Source organism: Cololabis saira, chromosome 11 (genome assembly GCF_033807715.1).
Source record: "Cololabis saira isolate AMF1-May2022 chromosome 11, fColSai1.1, whole genome shotgun sequence".
NCBI classification, from domain to species: domain Eukaryota; kingdom Metazoa; phylum Chordata; class Actinopteri; order Beloniformes; family Belonidae; genus Cololabis; species Cololabis saira.
The window spans coordinates 37,987,796-38,015,787 of NC_084597.1; the positions used below are offsets into that span (position 1 = coordinate 37,987,796).

A 27,992-nucleotide genomic window follows, 5' to 3' on the forward strand; every position below is an offset into this window, starting at 1 on the left:
AGTGTGTCCATTCCTAATTATTCTGGGTATATTATTAGAGCTGAGAATGTCACTGCGCAGTATAAAAACACTAAGGTTTTTTCACCATTTCACCATTGTTTTCAATTAATCCCATGATTTAAGATTTCAAAATGTATTTAGATGGGACAATGCATATTAATGCACACTGCATTAAGCAGTGTGAATACACCAGGTTTAGCAGAGATGCTAGTTTCCACCCGCAGTCCCCCACAAACAACCAGACACACTCACACCTACGGGATCAATTGAGAATGATCAATTTACCTAGCATTCATGTTTTTGGACTGTGGGAAGAAACCGGAGTACCCGGAGGAAACCCCCGCAAGCACGGGGAGAACATTCAAACTCCACACAGAAAGGTTCTGCTGGGCCTGGGAGTCGAACCGGGAACCTTCTTGCTGTGAGGGAACAGTGCTAACCACTAAGCCACCGTGCTGCCGATTTACAGTGTTTACTGTGTTTCTACCGACGATGCTCCCCAGGTGATCAGTCGTTGGGACATAGTGTGTGTGTTTTAGTTAGAGAAGTCACTTGTGGACACAAATATGGAAGGAATAACAAATGTTTCCATGGGGCTAGGGAGGTTTACATGTCATGGTTCAATATCTCTGAGTTGTTGACCCCATTGAAGAAGGGGGGGGGGTTACTGATGAACTTCGCTTTCCCAATTCAGATGGATACTGTTGTTTACAACGTCATGTGTGGGTTTGTGGCAACCATGCTTACCAGGTTTTACCTCTGAGGTGTTGTGTTATGTGTTATCTAGCTAAACTTCTTCCGCACGTGGGCATCTATGATAAGTTGTCGTACCATCACACTACATGTCCACATTTTTATTCCAGCACTCGAGTTTCTAAGCATGACCTTTCCAGCCACACTCATCGTATTTCCATGGGGGCGAAATTCTTGGTTAACGGTTAACTTGGCTCACCACCTGGATGAGGTAGCTCTGGATCTGGAAAACGTCACAGCATTGACCTCTGAAAGTTTCCAAGCTTCCTCAGATGAACAGAAGGCCCTGCGTAATGTTGCATTACAGAATAGATTAGCTTGGGATCAAGTCTTGGCTGCCCAGGGGGGTGTTTGTCACATTTTTGGGGAAATGTGTTGCACATACGTGCCGGATGTTACTGATACTGTGACCCATGTAGTATCCCATCTTAATAATCTCCTGCAGACCCAAAAAGACCGCGGCTCATCTGGAACCTGCAGGCTCGATGTGTGGCAGTGGTTGATGTCAGGCTCCTGTTATTCTGTGATGCTGAAACTGTGCTTGCCATTTGTTATTATAATCTGTATGATTTTTATTCTGCTGTGTGATTAATTCCTTAAGCAGTTAATGCTTCTTTCACAATGGCTCCAGATCTTTTTACTGCCCAAGCAACTTTCCTTCCCGAAATAAACTGGCAGGTAAATCCGATCTGTTCTGAGCATGGCCCAGAAGATGAACTGTGATGTGTTTTAAATTGTTCTGTTATATTTGTTGTTTAGTGGGTTCTGGGTTTTTTCCCTTAATAAAGGGTTTTACCCAAAGAGAGAGTAGTTAGTCGTGGGTAAGTCGTTTACAGACCTGTTTCATCTTTATAGGGATTCTATGAACTTTGCAACACCAATAGCCCTCTTTGGTGTAGTAAGTGAGAAAGAGAAAAAAAATGTGTGGAGTGTGATGGGAAAAAAGTGTTTCCCAACTTAATGAAACCCAAACTACTGAGAACCTCAGAATATAGCTTTGGCCGACTGCAGGTGCAGACTAGTACTCTTATTCTTGGTAATTTAGACACTCGGGTTAACAAAACGTGTTAAAGAGGTTTAGCAGGTTTAGCAGCTCCTTTTTCTTTTGAATAAATAACATTACTGAATATTTAAAGAATATTAACACAAATACAATGTACAATAGATATGACATACGTTTAATTGATTCTATCTGTTGAACTTTACTATATAATGAACAGCTAAAACGAGCCATAAAAGCGGCTGCTTGACCCTGAGTGTACTATTAGACATCACTATCAGGCACTAGTCCTTCACCTCATGTTGGGGATGGTGAATTAGGTTCAAATGTTAGGTGTGAAGGGATGTAACATGTGCTAGGGCATTGTCCCTGAAGACGTCCACGGAAAGCAAAAGGAGGGTGAATGGATGGAAGAGACATCCAGCACATCACATGGGAATGTCAGTGTGTGCCTCAGCAGCCTGTACCTGCCACAGGACCCGGGGCCTCTTTTAATTAATCATCACACAGGATGAATAATTCAGCCATTATCACTTGGGATAAATAGAAAGGTTGGATTTTCTCTCGAGCTCCACCCGTTCAGTTACATTTCCACTGATAAATCACAGATTAGGGACTGGCCTGAGGCAAAGGCCAACTCGTGAGTGGCAGGATTTTGTAAACTAATTTAATTTAATTTCAGTCTCATCTAATAGGCTTCCTCAGTCCTAACTGAGTGTTGGAAAGTGTAATTGTCTAATTGGGTGAATGTCTTAGTTTTGCTGTTTAATTACCAAAAACAGGGAGGCTCCTAAAACACTATAGAAGCTGTATGAAAGCATCAACATGTGGCAAATCTCAGCCACACAGAGGACTGTATTTCTAATGCAATATGTCCTTTTTTATGTTACATATAAACCATATGTAGTTAGCAAGGCATGCTTGCAAGGCATGCTTGCAAGAAAAACAAAAAAGGTAACAGTGAGTTTTATTCATTTATCAGTCATATAACGCCAAAGATTCATAACACATTTCAATCATTGTTATTATTTTATACTCTGTTTGTCCAACTGTTAGACATCACTTTGTCATTAAAATATATTCAAGACTGCAAAAGCACCATACTGAAGCACACGTGTCTATGTTAGCAGAAGTTAGCACCAGCAGCAACTGGTTATTTACCTGAGGCATATTTCTGTCTAAAATGACTAAAATGTTTTACATGGTTCCTCAGGTACAACATTTTTTTAAATGTATGCCCCTTTTGTTGAAGCTAAAATATAATATAGAAGTTAATATACAATATTTTTCTCCCAAAATGACAATGATAAAGGGAATTTTGTTCATTGCAATCATCATAAAACTACAATAAATTTTAAAGTGTGTGTTCTCTTCATCATTCATTAAAATATAAATTTTGCCAGCAAAATGTTTTTATAGTTTGTAGAAAGTGCTTCTGTTCCCACTAGAGCTTTTTCTGTTTTCAGTGTTAATTTCCCCTCACTGTGCCCACACCCACAACATCCATCATGTTCTGCCTACATGTGGACTATAACACAAATGTGCTTATTTAGTCAATACACTGCAATAAAATACAGCTGATGTATTTCATGTTTCCATCCCTTTGAACCTTTATTGTTAAGTTTGACCAGATCCTACTTTGTTCTCCCCAGCATGCACCATTGTTCCTGCACTGAAACACTCCCTTTGATCCTTGCATCTCATCACCTTGACCTTTTACACGAGACTGAACATGCCCAAGGAGAGCTAATAAAAGGCCACATCTGTGTTTCCCAGTGACGCTACAGATATTGCAGCAGTATTGATGGTTTTACATTGAGAGGGGGGGGATTTCCTCTGCCTTTCCAACATGTTTGAGAACATTGTCTGCTAAAGGCTGTCAAGATGAACGAGGGGAAGACAGGAAGACTTTCTCCTCACCTCCAACCCCAAGGACAACACTGGGGGCAGCAGAGTAGTACTGATTGAGAGCAGCACCTGTCAGGTGAGGCTTCTGCATTTGGCGGTGCAGAAAGAGCACCAAGTTGACTGCTATGACTGCTAATCTCTGACGTGGCGACCTTCCGGGCTCTGCCGGTCTCCAGAGTGAGAGTGCTGCAAAACAGAGCGGTGAGGCTTTTCCTGGGCTGCAGTCCTATTAATGTCTCCCTGAACCGCACAAACCATGCTGATATGCTCTAAATACATTTCATTATCATCATCATGATTATATCACTAATTGTGTGTACTCGGTAATATGCTGCAGCAGCCACCTCCAGGGAGGTGTCTGAAAGACTGAATGATTAAAGCATGTACGATGAACCATGCATCAAAACATCCCTGTGGGCTTCCTCACCAGATACATGTAAGCAGCTCCACTGACACTTGGAGCCAGCAAACAGCAGAGGATGTGGTCTACTGAGGGTTGAAAGGCTGAGGAGTAACCTGCAGGCAATAACCAGACAGCAGGTGGATTTTAAAGATGCAGAAGATTGACCTGGACTGACCCCATCCATGTCCATAAACCCCCGCTACACAGCTATATACCTGCAGACATGTCTGCAGATTTCCTCCATCACACAATGGGTAGAGCAAAGGCTTAGGATAAAATCATGGCCAGGCTTTATTGGTCTGCACAAAGGGGTGTTTCCATCTTTATGTGTTTGACAGGAGAGGATAAAGTTTTTGTGACAGCATTTGATGAATGTTTAATCCAACATTCATATTTCCCAAGCTGGGATTGGGTCCCAAGTCAAAACCCACCAAAGACACACAGCAGGTGTGTAAAATATTAATCCACTACACGCTCCATTAAGAATGAAACATACCACGGTCCCCGTTCATTTATTCATTTCGATTATCGAAACAAAAGACAAAAAGATAAGAGATTTAAACATGGTGGGCGCGCTATTCTATATTTGTCTCAGATTTGTAACAATTTGTTTTGTGACAAATAACTCCTGCCTGTTGAAATCCCGCTGTCATCTTGCAGGGAGTCAGGCAGCTACTGCGAGTGCAGCTTTCATTTAAGGGCCGTAACAAATCACCGTCTAGCCGGGGACTCACTCCGACCGCAGCACGTTGACCTTTGACCAGGCCAGGAGCGTCCAGTAAGTCGTCACTCAAAGCGGGCTGATATATACCTGAGCTATAAAGAGTGGACGGGACAGTTTTCCAATTTTGATTAATTAATAACAGGTAATGATCTTTCCTTGTGACAGGGGATCATTTGGACGGATGAAATGACTCATGACACGCCTGATTGGTCTCTCTGGTTTTTTTTGCTTCCTCCACACCAGTGAATAAGTCATTTTTGAGTGACAGTGCTGCTTCAACATTGTCCTTCCTTTTTTAAATGGATGTGTCATACTGATGACATAATTTCCCCATGGAGATCATTAAAGTTTCATCTAATCTAATCTAATTACCGTACAAATGTACACGTCCTGACACACAGTCTGGGGCTGCAAAGCAAGCATAAAACCACATCAAACAGAGAAAACGACTATTTCATAGAACTTTTAGAAATATTGTGCTCCACGCTATCTTTTTTTGTTTTTTGAGAACAAAAATGTAAATAAGAAGGAAGACATTCAGATGGGTTTCACTCGTGTTAGAAAGTCATAGTCAAAAGAAATGAATGACACAAAATTATAAACTTTAAACTGCAAAGAGCATATGTGAGAGAATGTGTGTGTGCCTGAGTATGCACATGTAAGGTGCACAGGTCTAAGAAAATACAATGTGACTGCTGCCTCCACAGATTTTGTTCAATAAATGTGGAAGATGAGAATAAAGTAACATGCACAAGCAGCAAATTTAAATATCAAGCTTCTTCATGTACACAAGCTGTTTTGTGCATCAGGTAATTGAAAGAAATGTGTGCTACTCTTTAATGTGGTGGCTCTGAGGTCAAACATTAGTAAACCGGGCTGGGAAACATAGTGATGAGGATTTAAAATAAAGTAATTGCCATGGAGACTTTTTTCACTTAAACTGTCATATCTGTTGTTATAGAAGGACTTCTATGCATCATATTTTAAATAGTCTCTATGGTTGTTTAAACTGGAGGACATGAATAAAACAGCTGTAGTGTAGAGGTAGTGTAGAGGTTCAGAGATAGAAATTTGTTGTGATTTCAGTAAATAGTGTGTGTGCCATATGAGTCACTTATGGTTTGGAACCTTGTTGTTTTAATGGTAAAAAAGAAAATAAAAGGTATGTTACCATGCTATTTAATCAATGGAGAATCTCAAGGTCAGAGAAGGCAAAAGCATTCAATACTTTACAGGGAAATAAGAAGAATTCATGCTTTTCTTTCTCCATACATTCATACATTTGTATGGGTTGCTTGAAAAGCAAACCTAAATTTTGCTGGGAACTGCTGTACTTGAATGTTAGTATTAGGGTCCAATATTTTACAGGTGTAGCTGAAGTTTTCAGAATCAGAATCAGAATCATGTTTATTTGGCCAAGTCAGGTCAAACAAGACAGGGAATTTGACTCGGTTATTTTCGCCCACTGTACAGTAAATAGACAAATGACTCTTATTAACATATATACCGTACAATTTTGAGTGAAAGTGAAAGGTGCAGCAGTATGAGACATGGTTATTGAAAGGTGCATTGTTACAGCATTTGATTGTGGTTATTATAATTATTAATATTTTGTGTATCTTGGTCAATAAAGACTCCTTTAAAATTAATAAAAATGTAGTGACATAAAAACTGATGTCTGTGCTGCAAGTAGTTTTTTCCAACAAAAGTCCCTATGCCCTCACGGCAACATTGTTATTTATAATGAGGAAATTAAACATACTTATAATAACGGTACATAAAAACCATTTATTTTGTGAGTTTGTTTTACTGTCATTTTTATTTGTCCTTATAATTTCACTTTGGGTCTGAACTCAGGGGCAGCACAGTGGCTTGGTGGTTAGCACTGTTGCCTCACAGCAAGAAGGTTCCCGGTTCGACTCCCAGGCCCAGCAGGGGCTCTTTCCCGTTTATTCTGGCCGAAACAAGATGACATTATTAAATACGAATAATATTATATAATAATATTATTATACTTAATATTATACTTATGACATATACGTATCACTTAGCAACCAAACGCGGCTGCATTGCATTGTGGGAAGTTCAAGTTTCTGCTTGGCTAGTGTCCATCAATCCACACTAAAAACATTCTCCGGAATGAGTATGGATAGAGCATACTATTGGAACTAAATTGGTAAAGGCTCGCCAAAAAATACTGCACAGGGAATCATTTATTGTGCTTACCTTTCTTGTTTATTTCTTGTTTATTTGTCCTAAACAGCTCGACTCGAGCCCGTCAAAAATTTTAAAAATATCAATTCAGACTAAAAAAAAAAAAAATGTATGGAGTAGCAATACTTTCATTCTTTACACATCAAAACGCACCGTGGATGTATTATTTTTTTAGAAATATATTTTTAATAAATATTCTACATATTCAACCTTTATGTCTGAAAATACATTTGTTCAATTTTGAATAATTTAGGGTATTTTTATTGAGGGGGACAATTCATGTTTTTCAGAAATTGGGGGGGACATGTCCCCTCCGCCCCCGCCGGGATCTGCACCCATTCTCATTAGGGTGGAAGTATGCAATTTCGGACGCAGCCACTGTTTGAAAGCGCAGAGAAAGCCCCGCCCCCTTGTAGAAGACCACGCCCCCTCGCCGTACAAAGCCCCGCCCTCTCGCCCTCCCGCGCGCTGACGTCACTTCCCCCCACCAGTCAACATGGCGGCTGTCAGCCCGTCCGTGTCGGCACGGTCGCACACGAGCAGCGTGTTGAGTAAGACCGACTCAGAACACAAGGACGATGCCGCCGCCGCGACCCCCGGGGAGGTGCTGGTCAAGCGGGAGCCGGTCGTCCCCCTCACGTCCCCGGTGTGCGGGCTGCAGCCGCTCCGCTGGTCGCAGGACCACCGCCTGGCCGCCTGCACCGCCGGCTCGCTGGCCGTCATGGAGCTGCAGGTGGACGGAGACAAGCAGGACCTGCGGCTCGCCAGGACCTCCATCCCCGTCCCGAGTCAAGCATATAAAGTGCTGGTAAATAACCCCGGGATAGCAGGCTGCTTATACAATATGCCAACAAGGTAGCACTGGAGTTGTAGCCACGAAAAACGACATAATAATAGAATAGAAAGCCTTTATTATCATTATACTGGTACCATGAGATGAGGCAGCAACTCCGTAAAAGTGCACACATGCAAAGACTATGTAAATAAAGACTGTGTAAACAATAAAATGAGAAACAGGAAACATAAATATATATACACTATGAAAATGAGTGAATGAGAGAATAATAATGCACTTGAATGGATGGAAGAATATTGCACAGTATTGACAGAGGTGGGTAGAGTAGCCAAAAATTGTACTCAAGTAAAAGTACTGTTACTTCAGAATAATATGACTCAAGTAAAAGTAAAAAGTAGTCATCCAAATAATTACTTGAGTAAAAGTAAAAAAGTACTTGGTGAAAAAAACTACTCAAGCACTGAGTAACTGTTCAGTAACGTCTGATTTATTTTTTTAACACAACCATTCAGACAAAAGTACAAAATAATCATCTTCAGGCAAATTAAAATATAAATATAATATTAAATAAAATAACAAAATAAAATTAATAAAAAATAGCTTAATTTAAAATAATCTTAAAGTAAATTCAAGTACTTTAATAAATAAAATAATAACAGAATAAAAAAATAAATTAAGCACAAGTAGCACAAAATTTCAAGCCTTTGTACTTTTCTTTTTTAACCAGGCAGAACTAGAACAAACATGAACTCATAAAGTGTGTGTGTGTGTGTGTGTGTGTGTGTGTGTGTGTGTGTGTGTGTGTGTGTGTGTGTGTGTGTCCCAAAGAATCACTCAGTGATGTCATGAGATTGACGCGTACGCAGATAAAAGGGATAAAAGAAAAGTAACAGCTCAACGTAGCCTAATGTAGCGGAGTAAGAGTAACAGTTTCTTCTTCACAAATCTACTCAAGTAAAAAGTATAGTGATTCAAAACTACTCCTAAAAGTACAACATTTCCCAAAACGTACTCAAGTAAATGTAACGGAGTAAATGTAACTCGTTACTACCCACCTCTGCTTGTTGCTTCAGAAAGGTCACAGCTTTGGGGAAGAAGCTCCCTGAGTCTGTCTGTTGGGGTTCGTATGGACCTGAAGCGCCTCCCAGAGGGCAACAGGTCAAAGAACTGGAAACCGGAGTGGGTGTTGTCCTTTAAGATGTTCCTTGCCCTGCTGAGGCAGCGGGAGCTGTAGATGTCAGACAGGGAGGGCAGAGAGGGAAGAGGGCAGCTCATGATCTTCTGTGCTGTGTTTGCCACCCTGTGCAGCCTCTTCCTGTCTGCTTCTGTGCAGCTGGATTTCCACACTGTCACAGCAGCGGCTGAGCCTTCTGGACCAGTGCAGTGGTGTTGACAGACCAGGAGAGGTCTGCAGTGATTTGGGCGCCCATGTGGACGCCCAGGAACTTGAAGGAAACACTGGATGCCATGTTGTCTGTGTTGGTGCACATGTCATAATTATTACCACAGGAAAGCTGAAGCTAATAAGATACACTTACTCTTTGTAAGCCGAGTCTTAGTCGTCTCTAAGAGTTTCTAGAGGTAGTCCATGGGCCAGGCCAGATATCAGCACCACTCAAGGTGACAAAACTTGCTTATAATTTTTGAACATATCTATGTCTGTAGATGATATTTTGGTATGATAACCTTCCTGAGTGGCAGCTGGATCAGAGTTATCAGCTCATGAAGTTCAGAAAATTACATTTTAGATGCTGGTGCATATCCTGGTTTAGACTCATGTACAGGATATCTGTCAATGTTTCACAATATTGTCTTTGGTATCATTTTAAGCAGGGGTCCCCAACCCCCGGGCCCCGGCCCGGTACCGGGCCGTGGGTCATATGGTACCGGGCCGCACAGAGAGAAAAAATAATTTCTGTAGCATCTCCTGATGATGGATGACTCTCAAACTGATGGTTCACAATGTTTTTATTCCTTGGATGTACAATAAATACACTGCAAACACACCGTAAGAGCTATAAAGGAATAAAATAAAATAGTTAGTCTTTCTACATTCATATACGTTTCATTTAACTTAAATACAGACCGACGCAGCTGCTCGCTCGCTCGCTCGGTAATAATAGCTACAGGCTGATTTATGGTTCCGCGTTACACCTACGCAGGGTATACAACGTAAGGTGCGCGGCGACGCCGTAGGCTACGCCGTCAATTTAACGCAGAACCATAAATCAGGCCTACCGCTAACCACAATACATGAATAACCATGACAGCCAAACTCAAGCTGGACATAAATACGGCATAACATTTGCAAAGAAAACAAATCCTTATCAGCAGGTGCTTTTTGTGTCAGTTAGGCTCCACTTTAGCATTCCCGACACTAGTTTAGTCATTCAGACAAAGTTTTCTACTGCCGTTAAACTTTTACCATTAAAGTCCGAAGCGCCGGATGTTTACGAGGTCTCGGCGAGATGCCTTCAAAATAAAAGCATTAAATATCGGTCTCCTTAATAAATAAAATAAAAGCCTGGCTTTAAATAACGTTAATGAGACATAAAAACATAAAAACACATTTATAGAAATACTCATATATTAAAGGTGAATGAATGCTTAAAAGGTCCCCTTTAAAATGATACCAAAGACAATATTGTGAAACATTGACAGATATCCTGTACGTGAGTCTAAACCAGGATATGCACCAGCATCTAAAATGTAATTTTCGGAAGGGGGTGGGTAACTTCATGAGCTGATAACTATGATACAGCCTCCACTCAGGAAGGGTTATCATACCAAAATATAATCTACAGACATGGATATTTTCAAAGATTATAAGTAAGTTTGATCACCTTGAGTGGTACTGAGAAGTGAAATGTTGGGCTCCGGCCCCTGGACTAAGGGTGAAATATTGCACATTGTCTCAGCATGCAATAAAACAGTCAATTAATGATACTTTCTCATCTCCTAATTTTTATACCTAATAATACAATGTCAGTGTCATGCACATGAGACAACACTATTGACGAATTTATGGATTTCTTGCTGTGATTGGTGATCGGCAAAATCGGGATCGGCAGATACTGGTTTTCGAGATCGGCCCTCAAAATCCTGATCGGTGCATCTCTACTGTGATGTATTTGATTGTTAGATCTAAATGAAGAAGACAGCAACACTAAAGATGTAGAACCTGGAGGAGATATGTGTGTTGCTGGGTCTGTGACTTGTGTTCGATATCAAGTTATCAGGTTAAAAAATGAGAGTGAGAAGCTTCCAGCGGCGACGATTTTGAATTTTTTTTGTTTGTCTTGGCGCTGCTGAAACGTCAGTTGGTAGCCGTGATCAACAAGGAAGTGACTTATAATTATTATTATTATTTTTCTTATTATTATGTTTATGTAATAATTGCTCGGGGGTCATGTTCTGGGTCTCTGAAAAGCGCCTAGAGACAACTTCTGTTGTAATAGACGCTAAATAAATAAAATAGAATTTAATTGAAAATTGAAATTGACAGAGCTCCTGGTAGATCTGGTCGTTCCTTATCGCCCGTCTAGATCCCTTTTTAATTCTCTCCTCAGCCACCAGGTTTATGAACATCTGCACCTCAGAGTTGGATCACGAAACAGACTTTTGCGCTGCCATTGCCTGTTGAATAAAATGAAAAAGAAGCCGTCAGAGTCGCTCTTTCGCTGATGTCACATCCTGACTCAGACGTCTGACTCCAACCCCCCGACCAATCGGTGGCGTGTAGTGTGACGTCAGATACAGCCCGACTCAGCCGCTTAGAACCTCGGCAGAGTAGTTATAGAAAAGTATCTACTCGGTACGGATGGACCCCTAGTGGAAAGGCGCCGAGGCGCGGCGAGTCAGGCTGAGTAGGTACTAGTGGAAAAGCGCCATTAGTTACACTTGCACACTCCTTAAGGCTGAATTAAGGTTCTGCGTCACACCAACGCAGAGCACACGCCGCAGACGTGACGCCGTCGTGAACCCTTCGGACTTCTCCGTCACTCCATTTCTCCGCGGTGCAGTACCCCCCGTGACCGCTAGTTAGCGATCTTTTTCTGAATTTGACTTTTTCCGGTCACAGTAAATCAAAGAGATAAGGACAACTATTGTGCCAAAAACAAAAACAAAAAAAATCACACAAACGAAGAAAAGAGCGCTGAAAGTTCACGACTGCTTCAAACCGGAAACCGGAAATGTGTTGCTACCAAGTTAACCAATCACAGCCCTCTCCGTCTGCGTGTGGTCTGCGTCGCCTCGACGCGTAGTTACAATTTTCGGGAGGTGCACGTCAGTGATGGCGTGTGGTCTGCGTGGACCCAAACCACACGCCGTAGGTACGGCGCCGTTTTGACGCAGAACCATATTTCGGCCTTTACCGTTGGTTGACAGACATTTATCTTTGGTCCTTTTGTTAACTCTAGAAAGACGTTAAGAAATGTTTCCCTCTTCAATCTGCCTTTTGATTAGAAACTTAAAGCGGAATAAGTCTAAGTCTAATATTCAACTAGTATATTTACAACTGATTGGTTAAAATTAGCCTTTTTTTATGATTTACTACCAATTTGTGCTTTCATGTTTTTAGGTGGGACCATCAGCAGAACTATCTCAAGCCATGAACACATTCACAACGCATCCAGACATCAAAATAAGGCAAGTTTTCCTGGCTGACCAGCTGATCCACCGGTCCGTAGGCATGCACAAAGGAATCAAGTATGCCAGTTGGTCCCCAATAGGTTGCGACTCTATCGGACGCTGTCTGCTTGCGTGCCTAACACTTGAAGACAGACTAACCATTCATAACAGCCACAAGCCTCTCGACTGGAACATGCTTGTCGATCTTACCAAAAAGTACGGCGAGAGGCTAACGGAGCGAGGCTACGCCAGAAAAGATGGCAAGCGGCCAAAGGCAAACTTGCTGGACTTTGATGAGCTGCAACGGCGTTTCCGTATGCAGTCGCCCTTGAGAATGGAGTGGTCAAGTATTTACTCCATCAGTCAAGTTCAGCCAGACAACTCGATTGTGGACGTGGAGATGGTCCTCCTTGCGGTTTTAATGGATAACGGGGACATTGTTTTATGGAAGTTTGAATTGCCTTTTACAAATGGGGAAGACGTGATGTTTTATGATCTTATTGAATCAAGTGTGAACAGACCCACTGACTTGGCTTGGTGGGAATATAGAAAGGCAGCTCGTCAAATGAGTGGCCTGATCATCGGCAGTGAGGAGGGACCTGTTAAGATCATGCCTGTCAGTCTGACAGGAGTGAAGGGCTACTTTACCCTCAAACACCCCATCATCCTGTGGAAAGAGTGCGACGGGATTCCCGTTGAAAACATCAGATGCGTTTCACTGATCCATCCCATCCATAAAACTCCCTGCAGCCTCATCGTGGCCTCTCGGGGCTGCTATGTCTTTTGGTGTTTGCTCCTGATTTCATCAGCTGGACTAAACGTCCAAAATGCTCACATAACAGGGCTGCATTCACTTCCCGTGGTCTCCGTCGCAGTCAGCCAGCATGACGCTACAGTCTACACATGTTCCATGGACGGGTGGATTAAGAAGCTGACACCACAGTTTAATGAGAACTTGATTTTTAATCAGGAGGACATTCAACTACCTGAGAGCCTCTCGGGGAGGAGGTTTCACGGGATTGCTGTGAGCCACAATGGAGCATATATTGCCCTTGTTAGCACGCAAGGTATTGTTGATGGCTTTCACCCGACTAACAGGACTTACCAGGTTCACTTTGTGACTCTTAAAACAGCAGAAACTGCAGCAGCGCTGCTTATGAAGTCCACCACCCAGAGCTTGTATAAAATGGCTGACCTACTTGACTTGGTGAGGTGGAACGTTCTGAAGCACAAATGCATCCCCAAGCTGGACGAACTCAATAAGAAAATTCAGCAAGAGGACTCTCCCTACCTCTGGCGGCTCAAGCTCTTTCTGCTGCGTATACTCCAACAGTCACTACAGGCTCCTCAGACAGATGACATCTGGAGACCTAACCATTTAGACACCAACGTTCTTCTAATGAATGAGGGAGAGAACAAGGCTCTTCTAATGAATGAGGGAGAGTGTGGCAAAGATAATGAAGCCGCTGAAAGAGAGGAACGCTGGTGGGAGTGTAATGGAATCCACCTGGGGAATGAGAAAAGTGAAGACGAGGAGATTGCTATGGTGCGGGCTGAGGTCAGGACTGCAGAGACCCACCTGGTGAGGGAAAATATGAAGAAAGTCTTGGGGATGGTGTACCTCAACACCTGGATCGGTGAGAACACCAGCGTACCTACATGTGGCCTGATGGATTATCTTTCCAAAGATGCCAGTGATAAAGCAGCAGAGGTAATACATTCATAATTCTAAACTATTTTATTGATATTGTTTCTTTTTATCTTATTAGGGAATGTTATAAGGCAGTGGTTCCCAACCTTTCCCAACTCAGGGACCACTTTTATGTCTCAAAAATGTTCGCGGCCTACCTCCAAACTTTTTAATTCTCCCTGTTGCTAGCCAGCTATCCATCTTTATACTCCAGTTTCAGGTATCAGCATCAAACGTAAATAAGTCAAGTGCAATGCAGTCCCGCTGCAAAGTGGTCCGACCGATAACAACAAAAGTTCCTATCGCTCATTTGCTTGTCACATGTGTAATACTTGAAGGAAAACAAAATGAAATAATGAAAATATTTAAACATTTTTAATATCATTTTAAACATAACTGAGTTTTAACATTTAAAACATTATTCTGTATATTTTTATATAATTATATCCCCCCCCCCACAAAAATCATACTTTTTTGTGAATGATTTGGCGGCCCACTTGCAATACCTTCGTGGCCCACCAGGGGGCCGCGGCCCACAGGTTGGGAATCACTGTTATAAGGTGTCAACATCAAAGTTTGTGAGATGATTTGCATATAAACCTTTTTGGGCGGACAGTGTGGTTGTTTTGGTCCAATCAATGAGCAGTTGGAGCGCAATGCCAATCTGCAATCAACTAGCGTTCATAAATGTACCTGAAATCAAATGGAGTTTTTCGTAGCGTTTGTGAATCCGGGGCAGGTTTTTAGTAAGATGGTAATTTACTCACAGATGTACGAAGCTTTCATGAATGAGTAATCTCTTTTGAATCTTTGCAGACTATGCTGTCAAAAACACGTGGACGTTTTATAGGACATGAACAAGAGCGCTAACTGCTGCTATAGAGCTGTTTGAAAATACAGATCTTCCTGGCTTTTGGTCCTTCCAAACAAAATTTACAAACATCTTTTAGAAGATCAGTCCTACTCACAACTATAACAAGTCTGTAATACTGACCTATTTCAATTTTTTTTATTTTTTTTTATTTTTTTAACAACAACAGATTTATTTGAATTCAAGAAGACTAAACAGTTGGTCATCTCTATCAAAAGATGGAAATGAAAATCTATATGGACATGCAACATTTCTGTAGTTTTCTTTTACAGACATGATCACAATTATCTCGTATACGATGAATCATTAAATGTGACAGATCTAGCCAGAATCAATGACTATATGGACCTGTTATTGTGCAGGACTGAAGTCCACAGCTACCGTGACGTCCACAACAGGTTTGTGGGTTATCACCCAGAAATCTTCAGTTTAGCATTCAGCAGCCTCGTTTAGATTATTTTTAATAATAATTATTAATTATTATTTTTAATAATTATTTTTAATAACTGGGTTCAACCTTTGGGTGCATCAAGCCCGTTCCACTTACTGTTGCTAAATGGCAAAATAACATTTTAGGTGCATTAAAATCAGCCATGTGGATGATTTGACATGCAGACAGATGAAATTGCTGAAAACTTTCTTTTGATACTTATTAGTTGTAATTGTTGGGTACACCCGACGGGTCAGCAGAAAACTAATGGTTAAGCTGCATTGGAGGATGTACAGTGAAGTTTAAGCACTTCAAATTAAAACTCAAATTAATACGTAAACAAAAGAGATACATTTCACTCTTGTAAAAACAATTCACAAGAAGGATTCACTCTGAAGCTATTGACCATTTTTATAATGTGTCTTGAAGGATAAAGAGAAACAAACATATATGCTGTTATCTGGGTTGATAATGAAGTCAGTGTGCTCGTATCTACGTTTGTCTCTTCACGTGCATCCTCGGGATTTGTTGACGCTTTCGTTCTTTTCAGGTCTTGATCAACCACGTGAGGAATAAGACGAACAAGCAGACGTTCCCCGAGCGCTGCAGCCTCTGTCAGGCCGTGTTGCCCTTCACAGACCACACAAAAGCCACCTGTGAAAAAGGACACACGTGGCTCAGGTATGCATTTATCCTACACTTTAAAACCACTGAAATGGGCCGCTCGGTGGCGCAGTGGGTTAAGCAAGCGGCTCATATACTGAGGTTACAGTCCTCCTGCAGTGGTCGCAGGTTCGAACCCCATGTCTGCAACTTGAATAAAGGGCCACTAGAGCCCAAAAAACATCTTTAAAAAAAGAAATAAATAAACCTGCTGAAATGTGAGCAAACAAGTCCGATGTTATGCAGATGTGACGTCAACCATTTCAGAGCAAATGAACAATATTTGTTTTCCATAACGAGACTCATGAACATCAAGGAAAAAGCCAATTAAAGATGAGGTTTTAATTTAATCTCCAATTATTTGTTTTCATGTTTCCTGCTTCTTCAGTCCTTCAGCCTCAGAGCTTACAAGTCAAATATTTAGATAAGTATCGTCTATTGAACATTCCCCCCGCGCCTCTACTGCCGGGCAGATTGACGTCTCGGTTTCCGTCATTAGCATCTCAGTGTTGTTTCTGCACAACCTTTTCTTACTGCATGTGACTCTCCTGTCGTGGTCTCTAACACATTTGTCACGGCCTCCTCCAGGTGTGGGTTATCATACCAGGCCTGCCAGACCCTGACGTTCAGACGGTGCCTCTTGTTGGATACCATTGCCAGACTGCCAGAACCTGAGGGTAAGCCCCACTTTCCATCCACCTCCTCCTTTTCCATCTCACATCCTCGCTCTGGATCAGCCATCTCCTCCTGTCACCCTCAACATCAGCCCTCTCCCTGCACTGCTGCACAGATCCTCACCCGACTTATTGGGTTTTTAGACACTTGAAAAGTTAATTCTTAACAAGCATGGATTACTGTCGAATATATCTTTATTTATTCACTTATTTGTTCTCTCTCTAATATGCCGTCTCATAGCTTGTTCTTGTGCCTCCTCCGTCTCATTACACCAACATTCTGGATGAGAGGCAGATTTAGATTTCATTGTAGCTTGAAAATGAAGAGAAATGCTGCAGGAATAAATAATTGTGTTTTATTTCATTCAGTTTGCTTCAGTACGAATGTAGGATCGTATACAAACATAAAAGTGAAGCCCAGAGGAGCTAACCAAATACAGGTTTGAAACGAGTTACATTTGCTTAAATAGATTACTTAACCATTAAGGAAATGTTTGGACATTGCAATAAATAATTTAAAGGCCTTATTGTTCCTATATAGTTTTTCTATTTATTCATTGGCACAGGCGCTGCCTCCCCAAAAAAGGCATAAGTGTTTCCTGTTGGTAAAATACTGCGACAACCGTTCATTTCCCAGAGTACATCTTTTTTTTTTTTTTTTTTTTTTGTGGCTCTAATGGCCCTATATTCAAATTGCAGACAGGAATGGGGTAAAGAGAGAGAATGGGGATGACATGCATCAAAGGTACGCAGGCCAGGATTTGAACCTGCGACCACTGCAGGAGGACTGTAGCCTCAGTATATGAGCCGCTGCTTAACCCACTGTGCCACCGAGCGGCTCTCGCAGAGTACATCTTGATCTCCTTACCAGTGCCACTGGATGGCTTTATCTCAAATCAAACTGCTTTTTTTTTAACAACAGTTTTGTGGTTAAATTGTAGATTTGAATCAAAAATGTACCAGAAGAATGTAGGCAAAATTACCAAATTGCTTGTTTTTTTGTTTTTTTTCATGAGTGGCTTGAAGGCAGATTTTTCCAACAAGTGTCAACCACATCCTTAATAGTAGTAATGAGTTATACCTATTATTAATGGTTAAATGCACAGGGAAATTATGTAAAATGAAATAGTCCAGGGTTCGGCAACGCTGGTCCTAAAGAGCCGTCTAACTCTGCTCTGCTTACTCTGGTTACCGCCGGTACGACACGTTCTCATCGCGTACTACGTTGCAGTTGGTTGTGAACGGTAACAGACGTGAACGCGGGGTCAAACAGCAAGTATATCCACCCCTTAATGATGCCCATTAATTAAAATCAGGTGTGATGATGTTAGGAGACCCCTGAAATAGTCCGACACCACTGATGTAGAGAATCTGGTGAACCTTTCTAAATAAAGCTCTGCCTCATACACTGACATTACATTAACCTGTGGGTAAAAGAGGTTGGAACCACGTACGGCGAAAGCTTCAGTTAAGAAGTTGAAAAGTGGATTTCATTTGACTTCACTCCTCCTTTTTTTTGTGTTATTCCAGAAAGGACGAGACATGGTAAGAAATACATCCTTAAATTAGCTGATTACTGATTACATTCTCGTGTTATCTCAAGAACTTTGGTTAAAGTAGCAGTCTCACGAATCCAGCCGAGAAGGCTGCACTTGCAAGTGCTCTGCTTCCGAAACGTTCCTGATGAGACCAGAGGTCGCATTGAGGAAGGAGGAAAACCGCTGCAAAACCAGGAGTGATTGATGAAGTGATCCTTGCCTCATATCTAGTGCCAACTGAGCAAAATGACCCCTCATCAATCAGATATCTTGGAGGAAATGTGAAGAACTACTTCCCATTTTGTCAGTGTGACATTGCATGAGCGTATTTGAAGATGCCGTCGTAAAAATGAGAGTCAAAGCTAAAAGTGCTCCAACAAAATACTTTTTATAGCGTGCAGCATGTGATAGTGAAAATGATCTTCAGTTAACTCAGATGGACAGTGCAGTGAGTCTGTGAGCAAACTGTGAAAAAAAACAATTTCCCTGTCAGGTTTATCTCCCATGCCTAAGTAAGATGCAATTAGGAGCGCTGCTCCAAAACAATACACGTGACAACAGAACCGCACCCTTCTGTGTTGGTCTCATCCACACAAGGTGTGCGTGCGCGTGCACGCTCAGCCAAGTGATCAGCAAAGTTGACTTTCTGCCCTAAATCTACTGTAACAATATTGGCAGGAAATGTGAAGAAATTGTATTGACTGCACAAACAGGAGGTCTTGATGAGTTCTGTTTAAGTCAGAAGACTGGAGTTTAAGAATTAACTGAAAAAGCCCTTTGAGTGCGCTGCATTTTCCACACACTTTTTCATTTTCCATGCGCAAATCTACATGACCTGAATAGAAGAACGGATGAATGAATTATCCTTTGGTAGCTTGTAGTTTTTTTGGTCCTCCGCTTCACAGCGAAGATCTTTCTCCTTACTGGCTGCTCCTACAGATCCTTTTGAAAGTTGTGTTTATATTAAGTAAAATAAGAGATTAAACTGCCTAATAAATTTTTTTTTTCCTTTCTTTTTCTATAACGGTTTCGTGAATTTCTTTTTTCCTCAAATATAATGTAGGCCATTGCTGCTTTTCTTTTTTTTTTTTAATAAGATTTTGTGGCTCTACTGGCCCTTTATTCAAGTTGCAGACAGGAAGGGTGTAGAGAGAGAGAATGGGGATAACATGCGGCAAAGGTGCACAGGCTGGGATTCGAACCTGCGGCCGCTGCAGGAGGACTGTAGCCTCTGTATATGAGCCGCTGGCTTAACCCACTGCGCCACCGAGCAGCCCACTGCTTTTTTATTTAAATGTTTGTTTGATTTTTTTGTTGGTCTTTTGGAAAATTCAGTCCAATCCTAACAGACTCCATCAACAAGCTACAGCAGGCCCGCCCCAACGGCGTTCACGTCATTGCAGGCAACTTTAATAAGGCAAACCCGAAGTCTGCCCTGCCTAAATTTTACCGACATGTCAAGTGTCCGACCAGAGGGAAAAACACACTAGACCAGGTCTACACAATTATTAAACCTGCATACAGAGCCGTACCACTCCCACACTTAGGCCAGTTAGACCACCTCTCTCTGCTCCTTACCCCTGCAGACACCCCACTCAGAAGAAAGACGACTCCTCTGACCAAAACCTTCAGAGGACGCACTTCTCCAGCTCTAGGAATGTTTTGCAGACACCAATTGTAGTATCTTTGAACCCCAGGGCCTGGCTGTACACACAGAGGCTGTATTGTGCTACTAGGCCTGTGTTGAAAAAAATCGATTTCCCAATTCTAAATCGATTCTCATATTAATTCCTAAAAATCGATTCATGTGTCTAAAGATCGAAGGTATGAAAAGATTAAAGTGTTAGGTTATAATTACATAAATTGTCTATATTGTCTATATTTCATTACTTTATACACTGTCTTGGGGTTACATTTGCAAAAAATGCTAAAAACCAAATTCTCAAAAATTAAAAACCAAAATAGACTGAAAATGGAACAAATAAAAACAGAATGTAGGAAAAAATAAAACCGATTTCATCCGTCTCTGTTTCCTCCCTGGATCTGTTTGGTAATTCTGACCCACGATGTTTCTGAAAGCAGTTCTATCAGCATTCTGGGAGCTGATTGGTCCTTACAGCATCATTAGCTGCAATACTTGCTGTTGAATCTCAATATAATACTAGTATTAATATGTTGCGTAACTACAGTCATATAATTCATGCAACAGCTCAAAAAACAGTTTTAATAACACTAACCCAAATCAATATCAGAATCGGATCGAATCAAATCTTGATAATCAATTCTGAATCTTAAGAATCGGAATCGAATCGATTCTTGACATTTGAATCGATCCCCAGCCCTATGTGCTACATTAATTTCGCATGGGAAATGTCACCGTGGACAGCGCGTTCACATTTTCTCAAACCAGAAGCCCTGGATAACCAGCCAGGTAAAGACATTCCTCGGGGACCGCAACAACGCCTTCAGGTCAGGCAATAAAGAACTGTACAGTTCTGCCAGAGCTGACCTCAGAAAGGGAATTAAAAAAGCCAAAACAGACTATAAAAGCAAAATTGAGGAACACCTCTCCAACCACAACCCACCGCTGATGTGGCAGGACATCCTGAAGATAACCAACTTCAGGGGCCAAGACAACACGGCTGCAGACTCAAGCGTCCGACTGGCAGAGGAGCTGAACACCTTCTTTGCCCGCTTTGAGACCCTGACACAAAAACCCTCTGCCACAACTTCCATCCCAACCACCCTTCAGCTCCCAAATGCTCACTGTACAGACACAGGATGTGAAACGGGAGCTCTGCAAACTCAACCCCAGGAAAGCCACTGGAGCAGATGGAGTACCTGGGAAAGTACTGAGAACCTGGTCTGACCAGCTTGCACACTATTTTCAACCTCTCCCTGCAACAGGCCTCCATCCCAGCCTGCTTAAAGTCTGCTTAGCATCCACATTCGCATCGTCCCCGGCGAGAATTGAACCCAGGACCTTCTAGCTGTGAGACGGCTGCACTACCAGCTGCGCCACCGTGCTAACACCATTTTTTGAATAGAGTTTATTCTCTATCCATGAACCTTGGTTTTTTCCTTTTGCTGCTGCAGTTTAATAAAAAGTTTAGAAGGCATTAATTGAATGGGCACTTTTTTTTATTAGCCTATTAGGCACCAATACATTACATATTCCAGGATGCTCTTGCTTATAGCAGTGTTACAGGACACTGTCCTGCATGTTTCAGATGTTTTCCTGTTCACACACGCCTGATTGGATCACCATCAACTTGTCATCAAAGTCTGGACAAGTCCATCAGTGGCTCACTAATTTGAGCCAGGTGTGGAGCAGGGCAGGACAGGACATGGAAAACATGCAGGATTGTGGCTCCTGAGGAACAGGGTTGTGAACAGAAGAATAATACTACCTAGACTGTCTGAACTGGCCAAAATTGAAAATCAGCAGGTCAGAATTTAACATAAATTTAAATTAGCTAAGACATTTTTTTGTTGTGTTTCTTTTGTTTGCATTTAATAGCCACTGGCTTCAGACTTCCAGTAGTCTAAAGCAGTTGTTAAAACTGGACTCAGAAGAGCTGTTTATTTATCCATTAATACCCAGCAAACGGCTTTAGTGTTAACTCCTGAGTTCCTGCTGTTGTTTATGGAGATAAATTAGCATTCTTCCCAGTGATTTAAGGTTTGCTTCATGTTGCAGTGTCATGCATGCGGGATCTTTATCAGTCTTGTCTGAGAGCCTGAAGCCCAGCTGTCCTGTTCAGCCAAAGCCGACTGTTGTCTGCTGCTTTGACATTTGTCAGATTCAGCTCCATCCCACCGCCTGAGTAGAGCACCTAACAAATGTTTGTTCTTATAAATGTCTTCTTTCTTCAGCAGTTATTTCCTCAAACTTTATTTCTCAGTGAGAGTTAGAGTAAGAGGTGGCTCAGTGGGTAGAGCGTTCACCCTGAACCTGAAGGTCAGTGGTTCGAGTCCTAGTTCCTCCTGTGTCCACCAAAGTGTCCTTGAATCCCCAGTTGCTCCTGGTTGTCAGGTGAACACCGTTGTACGGCAGCTCCGCAGACAACGTGTGTGTGTGTGTGTGTGTGTGGACGACTACAGTGTAAAGCGCTTTGGGGCTCTAGGAGTACAGCTGGAAAGCGCTATATAAGTGTAAGCCATTAACCATTTAAGCCATTTACCAAGCTTGTGGACTTTAAAAATTGTGTGAGCTAAAGGTGTTGTGGCTATACGTTTAGTTGTGAGATAACAAAATGGTGAAAAAACAAAAACGTACTTAGGCTTGAAACAACTATATTTATGCATATGAATTTTTAATAATGTCCACAATGCATTATCTTCTTCACTGACTGTCGGATCTTTCCCTCAGATCCAGAGTGGATAAAGAAGATTCTGCAGGCGCCCTGCATCTTCTGTGACTCGCCGATGATCTAAACATACGGAGAAACCTCCAGACATCCCTGCGCCCCTCAGAACTCCCTTTTCCTGACACAGGATTCACAACAAGAGTTCTGAATTTTAAGTAGTTTTTTTTTTTTTAATAAAGGAGTTTTTAATTGAGCTTTTATTATGTTATTTTTTACTAAGATTTTTTTTTTTTTTTACCAGTGTCTTTTAACATTAAATAAAAAGCTTTGATATCTGTTTGTTCGCTTATTCAACAATGAAGCACAGCCTACAAAGTGTGCAGAGAAAATATTTTTCCTGCAGTGGCTTTAAGTGAATGTTTTACCTCGGTAAAAAAACAGTATGGTGTCAAACTTTACATTTGATTATTAGTCATCCTCCTAAAATAAATCCCCAGCCAGTGTTTGCACAGTGCTGCACAAAAACAAAGTATAAAATGTTGTTATATGTGGAGATCTTTATTATTCAGTTGGACTTTAGGGCACCATAAATACGCTCCCCCCATTTTCCTCATGTTGATTATATTCTCCAACCTTTGGTGTACTTTATATTGCAAGTAAGTGGAACTTAGACTGAGTCCTATTTTAGTGGGGTTTTTTTTTCCTCTCTTCCTTTTAAGTGCAACAAATAATACAGTCTGAATTATACATACTCTGGAAAAATCTCAACATACCTACTTTAATTGGCACTGTAAAACAATTTTGAAGCTCCGGGAGGAGGAGGAATGTTCTGGTGCTCAGTCATTCTCTCAGATGAGGACTTCCGCTAATGTAAACGCAGAAGAGAAGAAGCGGCGAGGCAGATGAAATGAGCAAGAGGCAGGAAGAAAGCAAAAAGTGTGCTTAAAAAGCCGGCGCGGCCCTCCCGCGGGAGCGCCTTGTAATGAGATTCAGCAGTAATGAGGGACAGAACATGGCACCAGATGTGATTCTAATTCTAATCAAGGAGGGGAGGGTGGCGCTGATAGGGGGGTTAGAGAGCATATTGTTAAATACAATTAACCCTTTTTTTTCATATTTGGGGCGAACAAGGGCTGCGGGGAGGGGTTACAGCCTCAGCAGTATGTTCTCTGACCCTCCCCGTGGCCCCGGCGTCTTGTTTTCACGGAGGTCAGCGGCCGCTGATCAAAGAACCAGCTGTATCTCAGAGACCGGGCCCAGCGGTTGAGAGTCGTCTCCTCCCGTACTCTGCGTGGCCTGCTCTGACTTCACCTTTTTCCCGCTGTATCACTTTAGGAGATGCCCCAGAGCAAGAAAAGTCAAGGTAGCTCTTCTTCAAACAGTGTGATTAGCTGAACAGCAGCAACGCTCATCCTTGTTTTAAACAATCAGTGAGAGGACTTAATTAGGGACTAAAAAATGTATCACGATAATTTCTGGCATTTATCCCGATAACGATAAAAATGACGATAAAAAAAATACCAATTCAACTCCACCTTTGTAACTATAAATCTATCACCACATTCAGTCTTTGGAGCCAAAACACTGCTCTAAAAGATACTAAATGCTACTAAACGTCATCAATGGGAATCTTTCTTTCTTTCTTTCTTTCTTTCTTTCTTTCTTTCTTTCTTTCTTTCTTTCTTTCTTTCTTTCTTTCTTTCTTTCTTTCTTTCTTTCTTTCTTTCTTTCTTTCTGGTTCATTTCTTTCTTTCTGGTTCATTTCTTTCTTTCTTTCTTTCTTTCTTTCTGGTTCATTTCTTTCTTTCCGGTTCATTTCTTTCTTTCTTTCTTTCTTTCTTTCTTTCTGGTTCATTTCTTTCTTTCTTTCTTTCTTTCTTTCTTTCTTTCTTTCTTTCTTTCTTTCTTTCTTTCTTTCTTTCTTTCTTTCTTTCTTTCTTTCTTTCTTTCTTTCTTTCTTTCTTTCTTTCTTTCTTTCTTTCTTTCTTTCTGGTTCATTTCTTTCTTTCTTTCTTTCTTTCTTTCTTTCTTTCTTTCTTTCTTTCTTTCTGGTTCATTTCTTTCTTTCTTTCTTTCTGGTTCATTTCTTTCTTTCTTTCTTTCTTTCTTTCTTTCTTTCTTTCTTTCTTTCAGGCTCATATCTTTCTTTCTCTCTTTCTTTCTTTCTGGCTCATTTCCTTCCTTCCTTCCTGCACACGTCGTTGTGCGTGGATTTAACGCAGAACCATAAATCAGCTTTACACAAAAACGTCATCAACGGGAATTTATCATTTTTACCGCGAGATGTCAAATTCTTACCGTGGGGAATTTTTTGGACAGTATATCGTGAACGGTAAAATATCGCCCATTCCTAGACTTAATACAATATATGCAACAATATTTCGTTTATTACATCTTTTCCAACACATTCAGTTGTAACTAAAATTAGAAGTAAACTAATCACAAAAGAGAGACTTCCTAATGCAGAGTAGCCGCTTCAGTATCAACACAATAATCCATGATATGGTAAATGAGAATCAGAGTGAGACAGAAGGAGTATTAATAACAATACAACCAACTGCAAAAACACATCCATCCATAATTTATGAATGGTTCTGAGACAGGAGGATTCGTGCATATTCAGTTAGTAGTTTTTTCTTCATCTATTTGAAGCACTGAGCAACTGTTGTGTGTTTTACGAGGTTACGCATGGACATTTGAAGTTAATACCAACTGGAATAAAAAAATAAATTTAAAAAAAAAGTCTCATTCAGTGAAACATTCAGATGTGCAGGGTGCTATAATCATCCAGCCTTCCCCACTTTTCCCTCACTGAGTCAATCAGAAATGAGTCAGTGTCCTTCAACCGGCTGCTGTGGACAGAGCTGTAATGACATGGTTGAGAGCGGCTCTTTTGTACAGTATAACATTTTGCCTAAAATATTACAAAAAAAAAGAAGCCACGATTGGTTTATTTTAGGATGACAACTCAAGAAAACAAGTAGAGTGGAAGGATGACAGGCATGCCGGTCTTTTTCACGTTAAAAAAATCTATTAGCGGTTATCCAAACTGTATATTTGACCTTTTAAGAAAAACTATTACCACTCATTTTATGGTAAATGAATAGCAGTTTTCTAGTTTTTTCAACATCTTAGTGCTTAATACTGTCATACTTACTGTACACTGAAGGAAAAGTTAGGATTAAACTTAAAACTTATCAAGAATCTAAACAAGGAAATCCCAGTTCTGGAAAGACCTGCTGGTCCTGGAGACATCTAGCACATCTCATGCTGTTTAAGCACAAGGTACATCTTTTCGGTAGCAAGGTAGTGCTGGATTACAAGTCCCTTCCTTTTGCATGTGAAGCAGAATAATACTTGTTGTGTGAGCAGGTGAATTAAAAATAGACTCCTACAACTGGTGTAACCTGTTACGAGTCAGAAGACTCTCAGTATCAGTGGAGAGCACTTAAGAAACCTCTACTCCGCAACATTGGTCTTTACTGTGCAGCTCAGAAACTCTAAAAAGCTCGTCTTTGCTCCTCGCCGTGGTGGGTTTACTGTTTGTTTTTTCCTCCTTTCAGCCTGAGGATTCGGTGCTCGCCATGTCGTTTGTCAAGTGGAAGTGGCTCCTCGGGTTGTAACATCCCTGTCACTGCTACGGGAAGTAGCAGCTCTGTTAGAGGTTAGCTGCGCTTGGTTGATCCTCCTCCCACTTTAATACACTAATCCGTCAAAGAGCATCTCCACCAGTAATTACATGTTTCCCCTCCCCATCTCTCGCACTGTCTTTGCTCTCAACACTTCAAACAGAGGATTTTTCTCTTTGCATACAATATTTATATCCTTTATGTCAGTGGCTGGAAGACATGAAACATGCGTGGTTCCTCCTCGCACCTTAATTTCATGTGATATTCCTTTTGTTTTGTTTAGAGTAGAGTTTGAACACAATGTGTCCCACTGTGTTCTCTTGAGGGCATCGATTCATTTTGTTGCTACAGAATATTTTCAAATAGACCGTGAGACTATGCAGGTGCTTGTGGCGATGGTTTTAGATCGGCGGCTCGTTTCAAATCTCCTGTTGATTCTTATTGCCTTAAATAATGTTCGGGAGCAGCCAAAACTAGTGTTGAACTGTGTTATGCAACGTACAGAGGACGTTTTTTTCTGCAGACATAGTAAAATTGTTTCAAACAACTAAGATAAAAATTTAAATATAGGATGTTATCTGTCATTGTATGTTGTTTTTTTTCTAAGAAGATCAAGAAAAAAAAAAAAAAAAACTGTAAAATATGCAAAAAAAATATTTGAGACTAAAAAAAAATGCATTTGAACACTGTTTTTTTTATTGAAGTGGTTTTCTTTTATTGAAAATATTTTTTTCTTTTTGAAGCAACTTCTTTTTTGATTAAATGATAAAGACACAAATGTCCTACCCATAATATGGCCCAAACACAAAAAAACACTACTTCAATCAAAAAAGTTGCTTCAAACAAAAAACTTCACTTCTATTCTATATATTTTACGTCCAAATGTTTTTTTTTATTATATTTTATTTATATTCTTATGTTCTTTCGTCATCTGTCTATTATCTATTCTGAAGTCTTTGTATAGCACTTTGAGTTGCCTTTGTGCATGGAATGTGCTATACAAATAAAAGTGCTTTGCCTTGCCTCACAAAAAAAATATATATATATAGGATGTTATCTCCAAGTTCCTTCCTTCTGTAGAACTTTTTCCTATTCAAACTTCTAAATCTTAAGTTACAGGTAAGATATTTATTACATTAAATGTTTTGATCGTTCCCCCCGAACTGACAAATCCTCCCTATTCTTCTATACTTACTACATTTGCATAGCATCCAGACAGGAAGCAGATATTCCCTCAGCTGTAAACACTGCGCGTCTGCAAAGTTTGGGACCAGAAATACACCCCTATAACCACTTTAGCGCAGTAACAGCCCTGAGTTGCATCTGACTCCCTCCTTGCCCCCGTGAGGCTTCATTCTTCTGTTTGTGAAGTCTTTCTAAATTGAGCCACATCCCTTCAAAACTTGTCAGCGCTAATGAAGTCAGTATGCAAGGTTGTCTTCCGCTGATTCAAAACTGATCGGGGGAACATGCTTGTTTTTCCATCCCCGGCTCCCCGAGGGAGTCGGGGGAGAGCGGAGGGGGGTGGGAGGGCAGTGACCCGAGACCAGACGAGAGGTTGTGGAAGAGAGAGGGGGGCTGCATGTCCATCATTAGAGTCACTATTTGTTCCTGCCTTTGAGGGTGCTGAAGTGGAACTAATACTGAGCAGCACAATAGGACCGGGGAGGGAGGGCCACTTTTTACTGCTACATTAATTAAGCTCATTGTAGACATGCTCCCCGTCTCCTCTGGTTCTGCCGTAATTAAGTGCAGGG

The 27,992-nt window shown here is 41.1% G+C and overlaps 1 protein-coding gene across 1 annotated transcript; it reads left to right on the top strand.

The window, feature by feature from the left end:
• The first annotated feature begins 7,498 nt into the window (after positions 1–7,498).
• gtf3c4 (general transcription factor IIIC, polypeptide 4) lies at positions 7,499–22,943 on the top strand. The gene is made up of 5 exons (XM_061733474.1): positions 7,499–7,810; positions 12,381–14,141; positions 15,972–16,102; positions 16,673–16,761; positions 22,669–22,943. The coding sequence occupies exons 1-5, from the start codon at positions 7,499–7,501 to the stop codon at positions 22,731–22,733; spliced, it is 2,358 nt and encodes a 785-aa protein (XP_061589458.1). The 3' UTR covers positions 22,734–22,943.
• Positions 22,944–27,992: the final 5,049 nt, after the last annotated feature.

Coding starts and splice junctions, on each gene's coding strand:
- gtf3c4 (XM_061733474.1), top strand. CDS start 7,499: ATGGCGGCTGTCAGCCCGTCCGTGTCGGCACGGTCGCACACGAGCAGC. Junction 14,142..15,971: donor CCAGTGATAAAGCAGCAGAG/GTAATACATTCA, acceptor CGTTCTTTTCAG/GTCTTGATCAACCACGTGAG. Junction 16,103..16,672: donor AAAGGACACACGTGGCTCAG/GTATGCATTTAT, acceptor GGCCTCCTCCAG/GTGTGGGTTATCATACCAGG.